Below are 18815 nucleotides of genomic sequence, written 5' to 3' on the forward strand. Positions count from 1 at the left end.
ACAATTAACAACTTTGGTTTCCGTTGCCTTTTTCGTCCCTTTATTTTTTACATTGCAATTAACAATAAAATTTATTTTTATTCTTATATGTGTTCATATGAAAAATGTGTTATTAGAAAAATTGAAATTCTGACCATATGATGCATTTTTCATTTTTCATATGATGCCTTTTTCGTCTCTTTATTTTTTCCGTTGCCTTTTTCGTCCCTTTATTTTTTCCGTTGCCTTTTTCGTCCCAATTATTTATGTTAATTGGGCATTTCTCATAGATTTTGTTATCCATTAACATGGAATCAGTTTTGCTTTCCAATACTAAAAATGAGGTGAATTGTTTTGAAAAATAACAACAAAAAGTTTTTTATATTTTTGAACCCCAAGAGTAGACCAGATGTTTAAACTTGCTAACTTGGTCTCTATGAGAGCATTCATTTGTTATTTATACTCCACCTCCATTTACTTAGTTTCTCTAGAATTTTCTCTTCATACTATTAAATCACAATAATTTTATCATTTATTCTTTTTAGTTTTTTTGGATTTTTAGTACAAATTTAATTATATGCCAATGTCTAGAAAAATATATGTCTTTAGAAAATTTTCAAGAATTTTGTAAATTTGAAATTCTCTAGAAAAATGCATCATATGGTCAGAATTTCAATTTTTCTAATATCCTATTTTCCACAACCATCTCGTACTCCATGTCGTTTGAGGTTCAGAGTCAAGACATGGTCAAGGAAACTTGAAGGGTAGTGTTAATCCCAATTGGTATTAGATCCAACAATAACTCTTAGAAAGACATAATTGTCATGGCGTCATTCACCCATTGCTTCTTAACCATATTTTTTAGGTTACACTTGACGCAGTATAGACACACACACGTATTGTCACTTCTTACGGTGCCAATCTTTCCACAGACATTTAACATCTTACAACAAGATCAGTTAAAATGTCTTACCATAGATAAAATGTAGCATAACACTTGATCAAAAACAGTAAGAAAAATAATTACATAGTCCAGGACCATTGGTCCCGAACAATTACTAGTTGACACGCAAAAACCGATACATTTTACATCTTAAAATGAGATCATCTAGTAAATACACATCACTGATGCCATGACATTAGACATATTTTTGCTGGAATCTAACATTTGGTAAACTTCTTTCAAAGAAGTGTAAATAATATCTGAAGAAAAAATGTTAATATTGAATAGTCCCGAGTTAGCTGAATAGTTCAAAGGAGTAGTTACAGATTTCAGATCTCAACTGACTACTAATTATGCCATTTGAATATGAAAATTGATAATTAATCCGACCAATTTATGGAGTAGAGAATGATGTCATCATCTCTTACTCACATAAATGTAATCAGATATGTTTCACTTTATCACAACTCTTTGAATAATTAGTTAAATTTGGGGAGTTCAATTACCCTGCAATTTTGGTCTCTATTGCATAACTTTATCAAAAAAGAGAGCGATCTGGTAGCGGTAAGCAAAGGAAAGGTAAAAGAAAGCTCAACCAAGCATTCCTAGACACAATAGATTCACATTCACTTACCTCTCACGAATGGATGTAACGGCGAGATATAGTTTATTCAGTTCTAATTCCACGACCCCAAAACCATTAATTTCTATAGCTCAGTCCAGTACTTGCATCAAAACGAAGAGACGGTTCAGAGGTTCATCATCGGCTTTTTACATGACTCGTGGACAATTCAACAATGGAGGCTCTCAAGCACGCCTTCATTATCCGCCATACCTACACAGGCCAAGCAAATCTCTGTCTGCACTGATGGAATAGCACCTCACACCCTTCTCTCTCCTTCTGGGATCTGACTGTTCCAGACCCTCCTTCCGGGCTTGCTCAATAAGAACACAAAGCGAGCAGGTCGCCATAACTGATTTATATCAAAACACAAACCACTCAAACGTACAATGTTGCATTCTATAGCACATCAGTTCTGAGTACGGTGGCTAGTTCATTTACGGCAGTAAAACCTAAGCTTTTCTATAGGTTGGAGTCACACAAGTATCTCCCCTGAATGCAGCGCACGGCTCAAGTTGCTTGGAAACTATGCCTTGGTTTCCAGGCTCCATACTCGTGATCACTGTCGGGTTTTGCAGTTGCTGCCACAGAGAGGGGGGTGTTGCAAAGGATTGTTCATGGGGATGAAGAAGAATAAAATACTCGTAAAATTTCAGGAATGTCAAAAATGGAGTTATACACAAATTAAGATTCTTCAATCTTGCAAATTTAAATTATTAGAAACCACTATCTGGCAATGATGTACGAACATTTCTTTTCCCAATATGCTATTGATGAAAATTGTACATGAGCAGCAGGCAGATAAGATACTAGAAGAAGTTCGGGATATAATTATATAATCTTCTTTTTCTCGAAAAAAGACTTCAAATGCCATAGTTGTAAACCTGCCACCGATGAGCAAACAAGAAGTGAAAGAAGAGTCAACCAACCCATTTTGGAGTTAGTTGCTCTGTTAAGCTCTTGCATTTCTTCTTCCCTGCAACAAACATTTGTAGTATGTAAGAACCTGCTTGTGATAAATCAACAGCAATCCTCAAAGAAATAACATAATCAAATGTTCAACATATAACTTAAATCTACTTGCCTTTCACGAAGATAAGACATCTCTTCATGAATGGATGTAATAGTGTCGTACAGTTTCTTTAGTTCTAATTCCATGACCTGGAAAATAAAAGATCACAGAGCATTAAATTTTTATATCACCAATTCGACTACTTGCAAACATCAAATTGAAGTGCATTCAACCAGATTGTGATGTTGTGGCCTGAATTTGGTGTCGGGTCGCAACTAAAACCTGATGACCCAATGAACGAGCTTTGCCTGTGGGTCATGGACCCTATTTAGTACTCTCTTGTAGCCCGATAAATAAGGGTGTTTAGAGTTTGGAGTGGAGGATTGAGAGACATTGAAAATCGCAGAAAAGAGAGAGGGAGAGCTAGGGCTTGGGTCTGAAATTTGTAATCTCCTGATTTTTGAATAGTGAATACTTTGGCCGGATCTTCACCGTGGATGTAGGCTTTGCCGAACCACGCTAAATTTTTGTGTTTTTGTGTGGTGTGTTTACTTTTTTGTCATGTTTCTTGATTTGTTCTTGGGTTCGCTGCTGCGTTTTCCGTAACACAGATCAATTTAAAACCATTGAGAGTACTAAAAAATATGTCTTATTGAGCATATAATCACAAAATTAGAAAGATGAAATAAAACATGGTTAAATTACTAAACTGAGAAAAAAGCATTGAAGAAAGATTAATGTAAACATTGAATAAAAAACTGCTAAGTAGACTACAATTGTTTAAAGTTGCTGTAGAAAATACTAGATGACTCAAAAACATATATTAAAATTGAAATTATGAAGCATTTTTTTATTTAAAAACCAAGCTAATCCTTGGAACAAAGTTTAGTTCATCTGGTAGGTTCAGTTAAGGTATATAAAAATTTCTCAAAGTTTAAACTAGTCTATAGGATTCCTAATTGTTTGTGATTTTATTAACGTTACTTTCCTAATTGCGCGTGATTTTATCTGTTTTTAACCGTGTTGAACTCTTAGTCTATAAATACTAGAGTCCAACAGACCATAGGAGTGCAGAAAAAGATAGAGAATATATTCTTTCTTCCTCCCTATACTTTCTCTGCAATTTTATCTACAATAAACCTCTTCCTATTATCAACTAATCAAGACTTGGTAAATGGACTTCCTTTGCTCACAGAGGAGTTGTGGCTGTGAGCGACTGGGTTGTATCTTGGAGCTGCTATCGCCATCATGAGGAAATAGCCGCTTTGCTATATCCTAGGCCAGACCTTTCCTTTCACTATTTATCTTTTTGCTATAAGACTGGACTGTTTAATGTTAATTTGCGATGTTATTACCCTTACAATGGTATTAAATTACAAAAAAATAACATTTTTATGGACAAATATACCCCCCTCTCTCTCTACCAACCACCCCCACCTATCTCAAGGGCCCAAATCAAAACTCAAAAATTTACTCAAGTAAATTCTCATAATTTTTTCAATATTCCTTCACTAAGTGTATTAACTATAAAAAATTTGAGTGAAGAGATGTGTATTGTTCAAATGTAAATCTAATTTGATAATCTTCTTTAATGTGGAAGGTGGCTTCTGTTTGAAGCATTAAGTTCAGTATGTGTAGGAGAGAGAGATAGCTTCCTTATATGTATATGCATGCATATATATGTGTGTGTGCGAGCGCATAAACCCAGAGAGAGAAACTCTTTATATTTAAGCATATATATACATAAAAATCATTACTCTTGGAAACAAAAATGAAACAGAGTATAATATGATTAAATAAAATTATAAATCTCCTTGCCACTCATCTTTATGGGTGCTGCATATCATAAAAACGAACTGTGATATGTAAATCCGTACACTGGGACATACAGGAGAAAGAATTTCTATCTACCAAACCAACCACCCATGTAGACTCAGATGTCGGCTGTCATCAGTGGGTGGTTGGTGACGATGGTGGTGGTGGTAGTGGTGGTGTACCATCAATAAAGGTCAGAAGATTGAAGAAAGGGAAGAAGAGAAGATAAGAACACTCTTGTACACATGGGCAAAGTCGTCATTTCACAAGATTAGATATTTTATTGTTAAAATATTCCGGGTATAAACTATAAAGGTAAATTTCATAAGAGGGGAAGTCATTGCAAGATTTTTTAAAAGTTTCTTCTGTGTGTAATTAGGCCAAACCTTGGGGAGGTCATTGTATTTAACCCATATACTATGTTACCTGGACTTGGGTACGGTGTCGGACACAGGTATGTGTCTAGAGGTTGGATCCATCTATCTATCAAATTATACAACATGGGGACATGGAATAAAAGTGTCCAAAACTCGGACAAGGGTACTTGGACACTTCATATAGGTTGTAAAGGAGAAAGAGTACTCCGTCACTAGTGCAATTTTTAATATTGCACCAGTTAAATTTATATTTTTGACTAAGTCTGTATTTTTTACTAAGTTTGCTTTTTTCTCTTTTATCAAAGCAAGCACTTGAAATAGCGTCAAACAGGAACTACAATTTTTTGGCAGCCACATCATCTTTTATTGTGCCCACATCATCTTTTACTATTTTACCTCGAACCAAAAATGAAATAAGAAAATAACTTACTGTAAGCGATGTATTTTTTTTTTTCTCGAAATTTCAAACAATATATAGATATAATGGAAAATGTACAATGGACTTGAGAAGGCCCAAAAGTCAGCCCCAAACAAAAGGGGCCCCAACAATAACTGAATCACCCTTACAATAGAAGGCCCAAAATAATAGCCCAGCCCAATGTATTTGTGTATGTAATGGATGTGGGTTACAGCTGTAATCCATATATAATAATATGATATAATGATAATCCTGATAGCTTAAAAAACAGTGAGCAGAGCACGGAGTACTATAAGATATATATACATATATTTATAAGAATCAAAAAGTAAATGCACATTTAACAAGAAAGTTTCTCTTTCTTCGACAACTCCTCCTTCAACCTTTCTGAACTTCAAAACACAACCCCAATTTTCAAACCAGAGACTACCATTGACTATGAATGGAAGCCGATCAGCCATGTCCGACTCAAAAAATATCTTATAGTACTCCTACGGACTGTTGTACTCCTAGTATTTATAGATTAGGATTCCAACGGTAAAAAAATACATATATCCTTATGTTGGGTCGTGTCGACACGGACACTCTTGCCATTACAGCCGAGTCCAGGTAACATAGCTGCTAACAATAAACACAATTGACTTTATTTTCCTTTTAATTAACATTACCTAATGTTTGGACTTTGTAGAAAAACTATAAAATGAATATACCACGGATTTTAACTTTGGACGTAGGCTGTAGTGATGTCCATAGTAAGGATATATAATTTACTTTATTTGCTTGGTGTCTAGGTAGGCAATAGTAGACTTTGTTAATCTGCAGCCGTTCACACAGTCAAAAAGCTCAAATTCCTCAATAGTTAAGGGGGCAGAAGTCAGATGCATAAAATGAAAATTAGGTGTAATTTTTCCAATTTTGTTGGCTCTATTCTTGGTGCATCACAACTTGCCTAGAGCAGTCAGTTAGGGTTAGGAAGCTGACACGGGAAGTGTTTGGAAACAACAGAATTTGGAGACTTTGAACGCTCCATAGGTTGAAATGGGTTGGAAGGCATTTTTCTTTCTTCTGACTTTTCTGTTCATTTCTTAGGTGATGGGTGTTTTAGAATGGAGCTTTCTGTTCGTTCTTGTATACCTCACATGTATATTGGCAGCCTTCTTTTTGGTGTGTTTTGGTGATAGCTTTTACTTATCAAAAGAAAATGAGAATCAATATTGGTAATACTCTAAGAAGCAAGCAGCATATGCTTATGAGGGCAAGTGGAAGTATTAATATCACTTTTCCTTGATTGGTATATAGTGGTGGCATGTGGCTGGAATTCTCATGTTACAAATGCAACTTGTGTTGTACTGATGAAGAACCTGGTAGAAATAATCTGAGGAAAACTGTAGCTTTTATATATATATATTTAAATTAGAAACACTAACAATTATAACAAATCATACACAGTATTGATGATTATAGCAACTAAAGTGTAGGTTCGAACTTGGAAGGTACCTACACCGATTACATGAAATATAGTTGCTTCAATTATATAAATGGTTTTCCAAACCTCTTGAACTAGTCTATAGGATTCTTAATTGTGTGATTTTATTGCAGCTACGTTCTAAACTGTGTGTGATTTTATTAAAGCTACGTTCTAAATTGTGTGTGATTTTATTTGCATTACTTCCCTAATTGTGTGTGATTTTATTTAATTTATTTCCCTGATTTTCTTATTATGCGTTTTTTTACCGTTGGAATCCTAATCTATAAATACTAGGAGTACAACAGTCCGTAGGGTTGCAGAAAAAAAGAGCATCAGAATATACTCTTCCTTCCTCCCTCTTTGCAATTTCATCTACAATAAATCTCTTCCTATTATCTACTATTTCCAACGTAGTTTAACCAATTTTGGACAACTGATGGAGATTTTGTACTGTATTTTCTGTGAACGTCCTCATAGAGGATTCATGGCTGTGAGCAACTTGGGTTGTACCTTGGAGCTGCTCTAGCCATCACCAGCCCATAGAAGGAAATAACAACTTTAGGATCACATATTCACGTGTCTCGCCATATCTCAGGGCAGAGCTTTTCTTACTGTTTAATGTTAATTTGTTATAATTATTAGTGTTTCTAACTTATATATACCCACACATATATAAAGGCTAGTTTCTTCATATTATTTCCTCGGTGATTTAGAAATAATCAAAGGAAAATTATAGCTTATATATATATATATATATGGGCTATGTTACCTGGACTCGCTGGTAATGGCGAGAGTGTACGTGTCGACACAACATGGACACTGGATTCAAGTTGGACACTTCATTTTTGAGTCGGACACAGCTGATCAGACATTCACAATGAAGCTCCTGGGTAGTCTCTGGTTTGAAAATAGGGTTTGTGTTTTGAGGTTCAGAAAGGTTGAAGGAGTTGTCGAAGAAAGAGGAACTTTCGTGCTCTGCTCACTGTTTTTTAAGCTATCAGGATCATCATTATAATATTATATTATTATATGTAGATTACAACCGTGGGTTACAGCTATAAACCACATCCATTCCACACACAAATACATTGGGCTGGACTGTTATTTGGGCTTTCTTTTGTAGGGGTGTTCCAATTATTGTTGGGCCCCTTTTGTTTTGGGCTGGCTATTGGGACTTCTCACAATTTTGAAAAAAAAAAAAATTTGTTACAGGTTTACAGCTATAATTCTTATTTCTTTTTTGGTTTGAGTTATTTTTTATTTATTTTTTGGTTTGAGGTAAATCAATAAAAGATGATGTAGGTATGGTAAAAGATGATGTGGCTGCCAAAAAATGTACTTCCTGACACTATTTCACCTGCTTGCTTTGATAAAAGAGAAAAAAGCAAAATTAATCAAAAATATAAATTTAACTGGTGCAATACTAAAAGTTATATAAGTGATGGAGTACTCTTTCTCCTTTACAACATATATGAAGTGTCCAAGTACCCGTGCCCGGGTTTTGGACATTTTTATTCCGTGTCCTCGTGTCCTATAATTTGATAAATATATGGATCCGACATCTAGACACATGCCCATGTTCGACACCCGTACCCGAGTACGGGTAACTTAGGTTAGTAGGTATTGTCATCCTTTCCAGAGTTTTTCTCAAAAAGCCCCAGTGCTGCTACACCACAGATTACTGTATGAAGAACTATTCCCCTTGACTCTTTCCGAACCGCTATTTGTTGGTGTTAGTTGACAAACTACATGTATAAAATGCATCACCTACCAAACACTAATCTTCACGCACATGAGTTCGGTTATCCCAGATTTCCTCCTGCAATCAAAGTTCCTGAGACTGTTTGGTTAGATGGAATCAACTAGAAAAGAAAGGAAGTGGAAAAATTGGTTTCCCGCATCGGACTATTTTTTCCTAACACTTCTCACGCACAAAACACGCAAAAAAAAAGGAGCCCCTTTTTATTTGATTTCCTATTTTATCCAACAACTTACTTATTTGTACGTAGTATTTGTTTTTTTGGGTGATTCTCATCTTCTTTGTGAGTTGTCAGTGTTTTTATGAAACAAACTTATTTTTCTTTTCAAATAAAATAGGATACCTTGTATCTTTTTTAATATAATCCACTAGCCCTGGATAGACATAAATAGTGATTAATAATGGAAAAAGAATAAAATAATAATATCGAGTTGGGAGGGACAAAAAATATATATATATATATATATATATAATTAAAAATTAAAAATTAAAATAAAAAAAAAAAAAAAAAACAAAAAAAAAAAACATTGATATCTAGTTGAGTCTACTACTCTCTAGCTATGTCCAATCCAGCCTCCAAAAATTGGTAGCCTTAATTTATTTTTTTCATGATCCATTGAACAATATTAATTTTTTTTTTTTTAGTTCTCGCTTTTTGACTATCTTTCTATTTTGAAGCAAGCATCGACCGGATCGAGGACTTGGTTGGAAGAATAGACATACAGGTAGTGTTGGTAAGTAGAATCACTTTCTTTTCACTTTCAAACAACCCAAACTAACAAAATAACAAAATAATACTTTATGGCAACTTTCTTGAAAAAAATTCCTCATAACCAAATGCATGCTGAAAACTTGATTTTTCTTTATTTCATTTCACTTTCTTTCACTTCCACTTTTCATCATTAATTTCATCTGACCAAACGAACCCTAAGGGAATATGTTTTATACAGTACAAAAAATTTGGGACCCGGGTTACACTCACAGCACTATAGCATAAATGCTTGTATATCTGACTAAGGAAGTAGTTCATACTTCATATCTTATAATACATTATACACAACAGATTTCACAATACATATTCATTGCATCTTACTACTCACTACTCAAAACATAAATCATAATTTCAAATAAATTTTGTTGCTTACATACAAACATACAATACATGCACAATAATATTTTGTTTATATATATATATATATATATATATATATATAAATCAAACTAAAACCATTTTCCCCCAAAACTTATCAAACTAATTTTTGAATGTACTTCAAGATTATACAAAAACATTTCTCCTAATTTTTAGGGGGTGAATTTGTCAATGAATGCAAAATTGCAAACTGGGAATTAATAAAATGGAAACTAAAACCTAAAAAAGTATCAACACATATTATTAACATCATGATATATATAAATTTGGTTGAAATTTCCAAACTTTGTTAACAAAGAAACAGAGTCATATATATATTATATAGAGAGAGAGACTTACATCGACAGAGCCCTTCTTGGCAACATTAGACCAGTCCTTAGCAGCAACACCAGTCCTCCAATCGAAATCGACGGTGATCATCTTCTGCGGCTTGTGATCAACGACCCAAAAGCAAGTCATGTAATCCCCAGCCTCCACCGCCGTGAAACCAAAGTTTCCAGAGTCCACACGGTCCGCATAGTGATAGTTATTCCCATACGAAGAAGTCACCTACACAGAATTTGAAAAAGAAAATAGAAACAAAAACCCGTTTGGTTACTGAGAAAATAAAGTAAGAAACTTTTTGATTTTGGAATTTTGATTACCCTGACGGTGAGCTTGTGAGAGTCGGGCATGGGTTGTCCTTCATTGGGATTGACCACGCTGTACTTGCCCACAGTCATCGAATTGCTTTTGATATCTTCGGCTATGCATTTTGTGTGACCCGATTGGATATCGAATCGGACCGATCGAGCCACGCTTGATAAAAAGCCTAGAATCACAACAACAAAGATTGTATATCTCTGAATCATCGTCGATAAAAATAGCTGTATATACAGAGAGAGAGGATATATATTGGGCTAAAATGGCGGAGACGATATAGAGGAAATGAAATGTTGTTGATATCAACGAGAATGGATAGACGAAGAAGACAGACAATCAGAGTCAAAAGGGTAGAGGGTTTTGCTGGGGTCACATGTCAGTGAAATTGTAATGCTTTTGTAACAATCATTAAAAAAAAAAAAAAAATCAATTCATTAAATAATAATTTATACAAATAAATTTTGTTAACTATATTAATAATTTTTGTGAATGATGCCAAATATTTATGAAGAAATCTATGTAATATATTGAAAATATTAAATTATTTGAACATATGAAAAAAAAAAAAAGAAAAGAGAATTCATGTTATTTGAGTTTCTTATCACAGATTGCTTTTTCTTTTCCCAAAAATAAAAATAATTGTTTTATTCATTTTGAAAAATAATTTTGAATTATAAAATTTTCTAATGCTAATAAATAAAATCAGTGCTTAAAACAATCACTTGTCAATAACGTATTATTGTTATTATCTATTAAACTCTAGAGTAGTGGTGGTATTTAGTATGAAGTTGGGTTGAATTACCACTGACTTAAAGAAAATGTTTTTGGGGAGCGGAGTGGTGTTCTAGTATGAGGTGTCCACTTTATGTGCAACAATTCATCCATAATATTATATAGAGATTTATATATATATATATATAAATCTCGTTGAAATTATTTTTTAAAATTATTACATGTTAATTTTTTCTTTTTAATTAAAAAACCTCTATTTCTCTCACAAGACTTTATAAAAGTTAATTCTTGTTGCTTTCTTTGCCTTGAATTGCTGCTGTCTCTTCAAATCTGAAAAACAAAAGCAGATACCTTGCTTTTCTCTCTTTATTATCATTTATATGGGTCAAGTGCAAAAAACATATGCTTACAGGGCATATTGCACTCCTCCCGTGTAAAAAATATTCCTAAACTATGACATTTGTGCAAATATGTTCTATTTATAAAAATTAGACTAAAATACCCTTAGCAACACATTTTATAATATATATATATATATATATATATATATATATATATATATAAAATATATAATATATTTTGTGAAATAACTAAAAAGGGTTTGACCCTTCTTCTTCTTCTTCATCTTGGTGCTAACCCAGGTCCATCGAGAGTTTGTTCTGGCGTTAACTCTTTAAGGGAGTGATGGCGGTACCACACTGAAAGTAAATAGAGGACCTACGGTGGAGAAGGGGCTTCATCCAGCAGAGGGGTAGAGCCCGAGAAAGGTAATGCTTGGCTTGCTTCTTTATGTCAGTAGTTGTAAGATTGGTAGTAATAGAGTGGGAATTTTTATTTTTATTTTTATTTTTATTTATTTTTTTTTTTTTTAGAATTTGGGAATAGGAAAGGCAATGGTTGGAATCGGATGAGTTAGAAAAGTGGGAGGGTAAGAGAAACGGGGAGAGCCCGTTCTCGCCGCTATCCTTGTCGCCGGCCTTGGTGAGTCACCGCTGCGGTTCACGCCGAAAATTTCAGCATCAGGTCGGATATTTATATCCGCATCAGGCCGGAATAAAGAAGCAAGCCAAGCATTACTGCCCATGAAATTTATTCCCGCAACAGTCCAAAATTCAGGCCGAAAATTCAGGCCGAAAATTATTCCTGCATCAGACCGGAAATTTCAGTTCTCAACCCATCACCGAAAATTTCATTAGTTCATGAAATTTCAAAAAAAAAAAAAAATGAGAGATACGTATCATCTCCACATATGAGTAATTTTTTCAAACTGAATTTATTAGCGAATTGAATTTATTAGCCAAAGTTAATGTAAAAGCATGGTCCATCATATCATATAATAGCAAATTAACAACATAAATTTATATTTTGTTTAAATGTAATAAAAATATTTTCTATTGCGTAGGCTGGACTACTGGTGTGTTCACACGCATGGAAGTATTTTCATCCATACACCGTAGGCCACTGTCTCTCTCTCTCTAGATTTGTACACACAATCAAACAGGTCATCAATGCAGCTCAAATAACAGTACCTTATAAGCATTGGTTGTGAATTATATTGCAAATGTGCTGGCATACACAGCTCATGTAATTTTGATTACTAAGCACAAGTACAGGGTAAAAAAAAATGGAGGAGTTGACGTTTAAGAATTTACATTACCAGTTTTGCCTCTTTGTTTTCGTTTAGGTTCTCTTCAGACTCATTCAGTTGATTCTTCCTTTGAGTTTTCCATAATCCAAATGTGTTGCAAGTCCAATGTAGGAGCCCCGATGTATCGCCTTGCCAACCTGCTGAACCATCCTCTGTTCTCATCGGTGTGTCTGCAACTCCTTTGGAGAGAAAAAAGGTTAAAAGAGAAAAGAGAAAATGAGTTTAAGGGCATTTTTGGAAGAATAAAAAGATAAAATAAGCATTATATTAATTGAAGAGTGTTTTCGCACAAATTAAAAAGAATAGGGGTGTTTTTTGCACACGTTTTTAAACATGGGATAAAAGTGCTATAAAATATATACTTCAGGAGTGTTTTTTGCACTTTTCCCTTATTTATATATATACACACACCACAGTATATATTGGTATACCTTAATACCTTTATATATATCCCCTGGCTGCCTAGCAGGCAGTATATGTTTTGTATACATGCTGTATATATTGATTTCATTACATTGACATAATTGCTAATGTCTACACTGATCCCTGATTTTATATTTTCTGTACATCCTCTAGTGTTTCTTTATATGTAATGAATTCGAATTGATTTTATCGACTCTCCTTGCCGGTACCCAAGGCCGGATGTGAAAAAGAGGGTGCTATTGTCAAGTAGAAAATTTCTCGAATTTCTTTGATGAATTCTCATTTACATAAAATATCTCAAAAAATAATAGTACACAAAAAACGAGGAGGAAATAAGAGAGCAATCAAAAGTCTGGGCAGCAACAACTACTACTGATCCATGTTGAAAAACCCTAGCTGAAACCTCCTGGAAACATGATTATGAGTCCTCATCGTCTGTGCATTTTTTTTTCCCCACCATTCATCTAGAACTCCAAAAGTTATGTTGCTGAAGTAATATTCCTCATCTCAGAAACAGCTGGTGGAGTGAAATTCTGCCCTCGGTGCACAGGCACCGTTCCGAGGAAGACACCTACATATCCTACTTGAGCTCCCTGCAGATAATTTCACCTTGGTCCCCAACCAGACCGAGGTCTTTCAGCCTCCTTTCTTGATAATATTCTAACTCATCCAATTCCATTTCCCTCTCCTCAAAAAACCCATCAATTTGTTGCAGCACCTTTTTCTCCCCTGCTCTTATCCCAATTGCTATCTCAAGCCTTGGATCAAGATTCCCTTCTTCCATCAACTTCTCGTCCTGCCATTCGCATTTATATCGAGTAATCATAAGCTTAGAGCAATTCGGTATCCGAAGAAATAACCTTCTACGAATTTCCAAAAAAAATTGGAGCAGAATTTTTTTAACCACAACACAGGCAAGGCTTTTGCATGGTGATTGATGCCAGGCTTAGTGTTATGTTTGATGGGACTCATAAAGTTTCAAAAAGAAGATTAGCATAAAGCATATCAATTGGGAGGTCACAATTATTTTGAATATTGCCATGCTCCATTACCCTATATGATCAATCATTGTATGAAAAATATTGTATATGGGACTCGATGATGGATCACTACATGTATGCAATGTGCAAAAAACAGATAATAGGGATTGTCGACATTATATTTGAACTAATTCTAATTAGCAACACTTGTGAAGGATGAAATGTACCTCTTCAATGGTTGTGCGGTAGCCAGAAAGAGCAGATTTGCAGGCATTTCGAACCACTTGGCATACAATCTCCTCATTGGCACGGCTAACAGGGAATTCAAGGTGGCCCCAAATGGAGTTCCTGAAGAGAGATTCCATGAGGAAAGCATCCGTTTCCTGAAGCACCACCAGCCTCAGGTATGGAAGCAGTGCTGGTGGAAGAGAATGGTCTAAATTTATGTCAAAATCTGCAGTTTTACCCAGACCATTTGACTTGGCAATGTCCACTTTGTCCCCAAAAAATGGGTCTGAGTCAGATATTTCTAGAGTTAGGGTATATGCATTGCGGTCTGACCTTGATTCAATGAATCCGTAGTCAAAAGCCAACCGGGCGTTGCTCTTATTCAAAGCATATTGGATGAAAATCTGTAAAAAGTCCTAACTTGTCAAATAGAAATACTACATGTCAGAAAAATATAATCTCATATAACCTTCCAAGGCCAGTTATGGATTGCAGGGTAGTGATTTAGGCAGTTTTCTTTAGCACTTTCCTTCTGAGTTGTGATGGTAGTTTAATTTATGGCACCCCAAATACAGATTTTGAGACAGAAAACCCTTAATAACTCTATTTTCTACTTAACTCTTACACATCCAAATGATTATGCTTTTCTCATATTTTAATGATTGCGACATTTGTGATTAAATTAGAAGTAGTTAGTATCCATGTCAATATAGGCTAGAAGCATATGCATTCAGATTTGTGGATGCCAGTGATTCATTAATATACCCACCACAAATAGCTTTACTCATAGTGGAAATATTCATTTTAACATCACTATCACCAAAGTAGTATTGTGAAAAATATCAGAATGAAGACATAACCTGCTTGCCAGCCTTGACTGAAACTGGGGACCGTAAACAAAATAAGAGATCCCAAGAGAAAAGGCCTGCTGGTCCTTCAATCTCCGAAGCATGATCTTCTGTCGTTATACTGGAGCTGTGGTTGATCTGATATATATTACGATTACAGAATTAAATTTCCAGAGAAAGCAGAAAAAACTTGAATTTACAGATAAAATACAACCACATTGCATAAATAAATTTATTTATCTGATAATAAACAGATGAATGGTTAAGTTAAATTTTATACTTGAGTGATGAATACAGGTTTTACCCAAAATATTAGGAGTCACAACAGGCATCAAGCATGCATACCAATATACTAATGTCAATTTTTGAAAAATTTGGGCATTACAATTGATTCGAGGCAAGTCCAGAATATTTACTTCTTGTTATCCATAGGATATTAGGAAATTAGAAAAATAAAGCAAATATTAAGATTGATGTTGAATTTTATTTTGAATTATTATGTGAACAATATTTTGGCTGTTTCACAGACCATGAACTTTGTTGCCACAAGTTTGATAACATTCTATAACGGGAGAACTTGAACTCTTTTTATACATTTTTAATTACTAGAAATGCGCAGTCAAAGTTGGAACCAATTTGAAGAGAATACATGACATTACCAAGTCCACAAGAGGTATCACAACTAGATTTGGACCATGAAGGGAAAATGCCCTTGATCTGAGTATCCCAAATGCCCAGAAGAAGTCACCCAATGTTATAGGGAATTGGAAAAGATGCTTATGAGGAAGTATGATTTTTTCTTCGACTTTCTGAAATTCACTCTTTACATATTCCTTCACAGCTAATGTTGTGCTCAATAGTTGGGTTCCTGCATAAAGTCAATTTATTGGAAATTTCAATTGCAGATCGTAAACAACAAACACAATAAGAGTATAAGTATATAAACCACAAAGACTGTTTTCCCAGGCTTAAGAGTAACCCTCAAATTAACTAAATGTAATTGTTAATCTAATTTGCCCATAAGAAAATTTGACTCACAGCAATTCACATTATAACAAAATTTTAAGAAAAGTAGATTTCGTGATGATATTGCAGCAATGTTTAGCTTTGAGAATTGTGGATCTCTAGTGAATTACCAGGTGGTTGTGACTTGGTACGTGACAAAATGAACGATTATAGTCATACTCATCACAAAATACAGCAAAACTCTCTTCGACCCCAGATTCCATCCACCAACTAGAAAATGTAATTCTTGACTTCATTAATATTACAGATCTTTTTTAGGACATACCAACTCTGAGTAATTAAATGCATTTGTGTCAAATTACTCATCCCAGCAGCAAATTATGCAAACTAATGCCTAGTCAAAAAGCCCATCGAAGCATACCAAGCAGAAAAAGAACTAACATGCAAGTTTGCCAACCTTCTTTTAGCAAGATCCACATGATGCCAGTTCAACATAATAATAAAAACAGAAATTCAAACCATTGAAACCCACAAAAATTCTTAAAATATCCAATCAATTTTCACAAAATACCATGCTTGAGTTAGAGAATAGTTCAACCTTGAATCTCTGATAGCTCCTCTTCTGACCTGCACTGGAAGACCATCAAACAACACATCAAAACTAAGATTTCATACCTATGGTAAACAGGTAACATCTTCAAATACATAGATATATATACACACACACATTACCCGAATGCGGCAACAAATAAATTAAATAACAATTGCAACAATGCAAACTAAGCTAGACTGCCAATATACAGTAAAATTCACGAGCAATAGATATTTAAAATGATAGATTCCCAAAAAAAAAAATGAGTCGTTGAAACGCACAAGGGGAAAATTAAGTCAAACCCACCAATATAGGGTAGAATTGGTGTACTGTGGAAGAATATCAAAGTAATATCGCCACAGCGAGTCATCTCTCAGCTTCTCTCTGATCAGAAACAGGGAAACAGAGACCCAAGGCTTCAACCCATTACACACATCCCCAATCTCTGAAGCTGAGACTGTTTCTGGGTTTATCCAGAGCCTTCTGGGTACCTTTAAAACGACCTCGTTTTCAGCTATATCTCTCTGTGCAACCAGACCCAGACCTTCGGGTACAACGCCGGGCTTCACCGGAGTCTCAGAGTAGACTACTCCTTCCTCACGGAGCCACTGCCAGAAGGTTTGGACCGCCGGCGGTAGGGGGTCAGATTCGGAGGAAAGGAGGGAGTTGACCGAGAGTGGTCTTTCGAAATGGAGGGTTTTTTTGGCTTTTAAGAAAGAGACGTTTTTTAGGGTTTTTACAGGGGCGAGAAAAGCAGAGGACGAAGATGAATAGAGAGCGAGGAGAGTAGCCATTCTCTCTCTTTGTCTCTCTCAACATTCGAATCCAAATGTTGGGGACTACTGGATGAGATGTCTGCAGCTTAATTTATAGCTTGTGGCTTAGCCATTGAGGATAAGCTTTCATGCCTATATTAATACTACTCTAATGTTGACTTTAGTACCAGGAATTGAACGGAATGAAACGTAAGTAGGAATAAGTAGGAATGAAATGAAAACGGTGTCATTTTATTATTTAGTTCTAAATATAAAATGTGTAGAAATAAAATGAGAATAATCATTTTACTATTTGGTTAGACTAATTTATAATTTAGAATAGAATAAATTTTAAATTAACTTCTCCGTAATATTCTTCTTAATAACAAATAAATTAAAAAAACAACGGTGGAAGGCAACGGCGACAACGGCAATATTGGTGGAAGGCGGCGGCAGTAGTATGGTAGTGGTGGTGGAATGATATAGTGGTGTAGGTGGCGGTGGTGAAAGCCAATGGAGATGACTGTAGTGGTGGTGGAAGGCAGTGGAAAGGTGGCAGTAGTATGGTGGTGGTGGTGGTGGTGGAAGGAGATAGTGATGTAGGTGGCGGTGGTGAAAGCCAATGGAGATGACTGTGGTGGTGGTGGAAGGCAGTGGAAGGCGGTAATGGTGGTGGTGGAAGGCAGTGGAAAGCGGTGGCGGTGGTGGGATGCGGTGGCGGTGACGGTGGTGGTGGTGGCGACGGTGGTGGTAGTGGTGGTGGAAGGTGATAGAGGGGGTGGAAGACAGTGGAAGATGGTGGTGGTGGTGGAAGGCGACATTGGTGGTGGTGGTGGAAGGTGGTGGAGGGGGTGGTGGAAGGCGATAGCGGTGGCGGAAGTTGGTTGCAGTAGTGGAAGACGGTGACGGTGGTGGTGGAAGGCAATGGAGATGGCAATAGCGGTGGCGGAAGTTGGTTGCAGTAGTGGAAGGTGGAAGGCGGCGATGGAGGTGGAAGGGGGCGGCGGTGGTGGAAGGCGATGGTGGTGGTGGTGGTGGAAGGCGATGGCAGTGGTGGTGATGGAAGGTGGTAGCGGTGGAAGGCAGTAACGGTGGCGTCGGTGATGGTGGAAGGTGGTGGCCGTGGTGGTTGCAATAAATAAAGGCAGTATCGGTGATGAAAAGCGGTGGTGGTGGTGAAAACCGGTAGGCGGTGGTGAAAGTTGGTGGTAGTGGTGGTGGTGGAAGGGTGGTGGTGGTGGTAGTGAAAGGTGAAGGTAGTTGTGGTGGAAGGTAGTGGTGGTTTTTTACTTGGAATATGATGGTTTTTTGGGAAATTGATTTTTTTTAAAAAAATTACTTGGAAATGGAATGACCATTCCATAAGTTTAGTTGTGGAATGGATTTTCATTCCAAATGGAATGGCCATTCTCATTTTAAATTGCATACAAAATAAAGAAATAGTTGAAATATGTATTC

The 18815-nt window shown here is 35.7% G+C and overlaps 2 protein-coding genes across 3 annotated transcripts; both read right to left on the bottom strand.

The window, feature by feature from the left end:
• Positions 1–2168: 2168 nt before the first annotated feature.
• Positions 2169–10505, bottom strand: LOC132294831 (transmembrane emp24 domain-containing protein p24delta9-like). Its single transcript, XM_059792833.1, has 4 exons — positions 10188–10505; positions 9883–10092; positions 2629–2705; positions 2169–2520 (listed from the first exon to the last, which is right to left on the bottom strand). The coding sequence occupies exons 1-4, from the start codon at positions 10392–10394 to the stop codon at positions 2376–2378; spliced, it is 639 nt and encodes a 212-aa protein (XP_059648816.1). The 5' UTR covers positions 10395–10505; the 3' UTR covers positions 2169–2375.
• A 1969-nt stretch (positions 10506–12474) lies between these two features.
• On the bottom strand, positions 12475–17498 carry LOC132294830 (ribulose-1,5 bisphosphate carboxylase/oxygenase large subunit N-methyltransferase, chloroplastic-like). Of its 2 annotated transcripts, none has more exons than XM_059792832.1 (6): positions 16909–17498; positions 16609–16637; positions 15704–15912; positions 15057–15182; positions 14196–14600; positions 12475–12744 (listed from the first exon to the last, which is right to left on the bottom strand). In XM_059792832.1, exons 1-6 carry the CDS (start codon positions 17394–17396, stop codon positions 12724–12726), a joined length of 1278 nt encoding a protein of 425 aa, XP_059648815.1. In that variant the 5' UTR covers positions 17397–17498; the 3' UTR covers positions 12475–12723. The 2 variants fall into 2 exon arrangements, with proteins under 2 accessions (XP_059648815.1, XP_059648814.1); XM_059792831.1 differs by lacking the exon at positions 12475–12744 and adding an exon at positions 13236–13784 and having other exon boundaries at positions 16909–17496.
• Between the last annotated feature and the right edge of the window lie 1317 nt (positions 17499–18815).

Source organism: Cornus florida, unplaced genomic scaffold, assembly GCF_030987335.1.
Source record: "Cornus florida cultivar Cherokee Brave unplaced genomic scaffold, ASM3098733v1 CherokeeBrave_3.0.0_Hap2_Chr02, whole genome shotgun sequence".
Classification (NCBI taxonomy): domain Eukaryota; kingdom Viridiplantae; phylum Streptophyta; class Magnoliopsida; order Cornales; family Cornaceae; genus Cornus; species Cornus florida.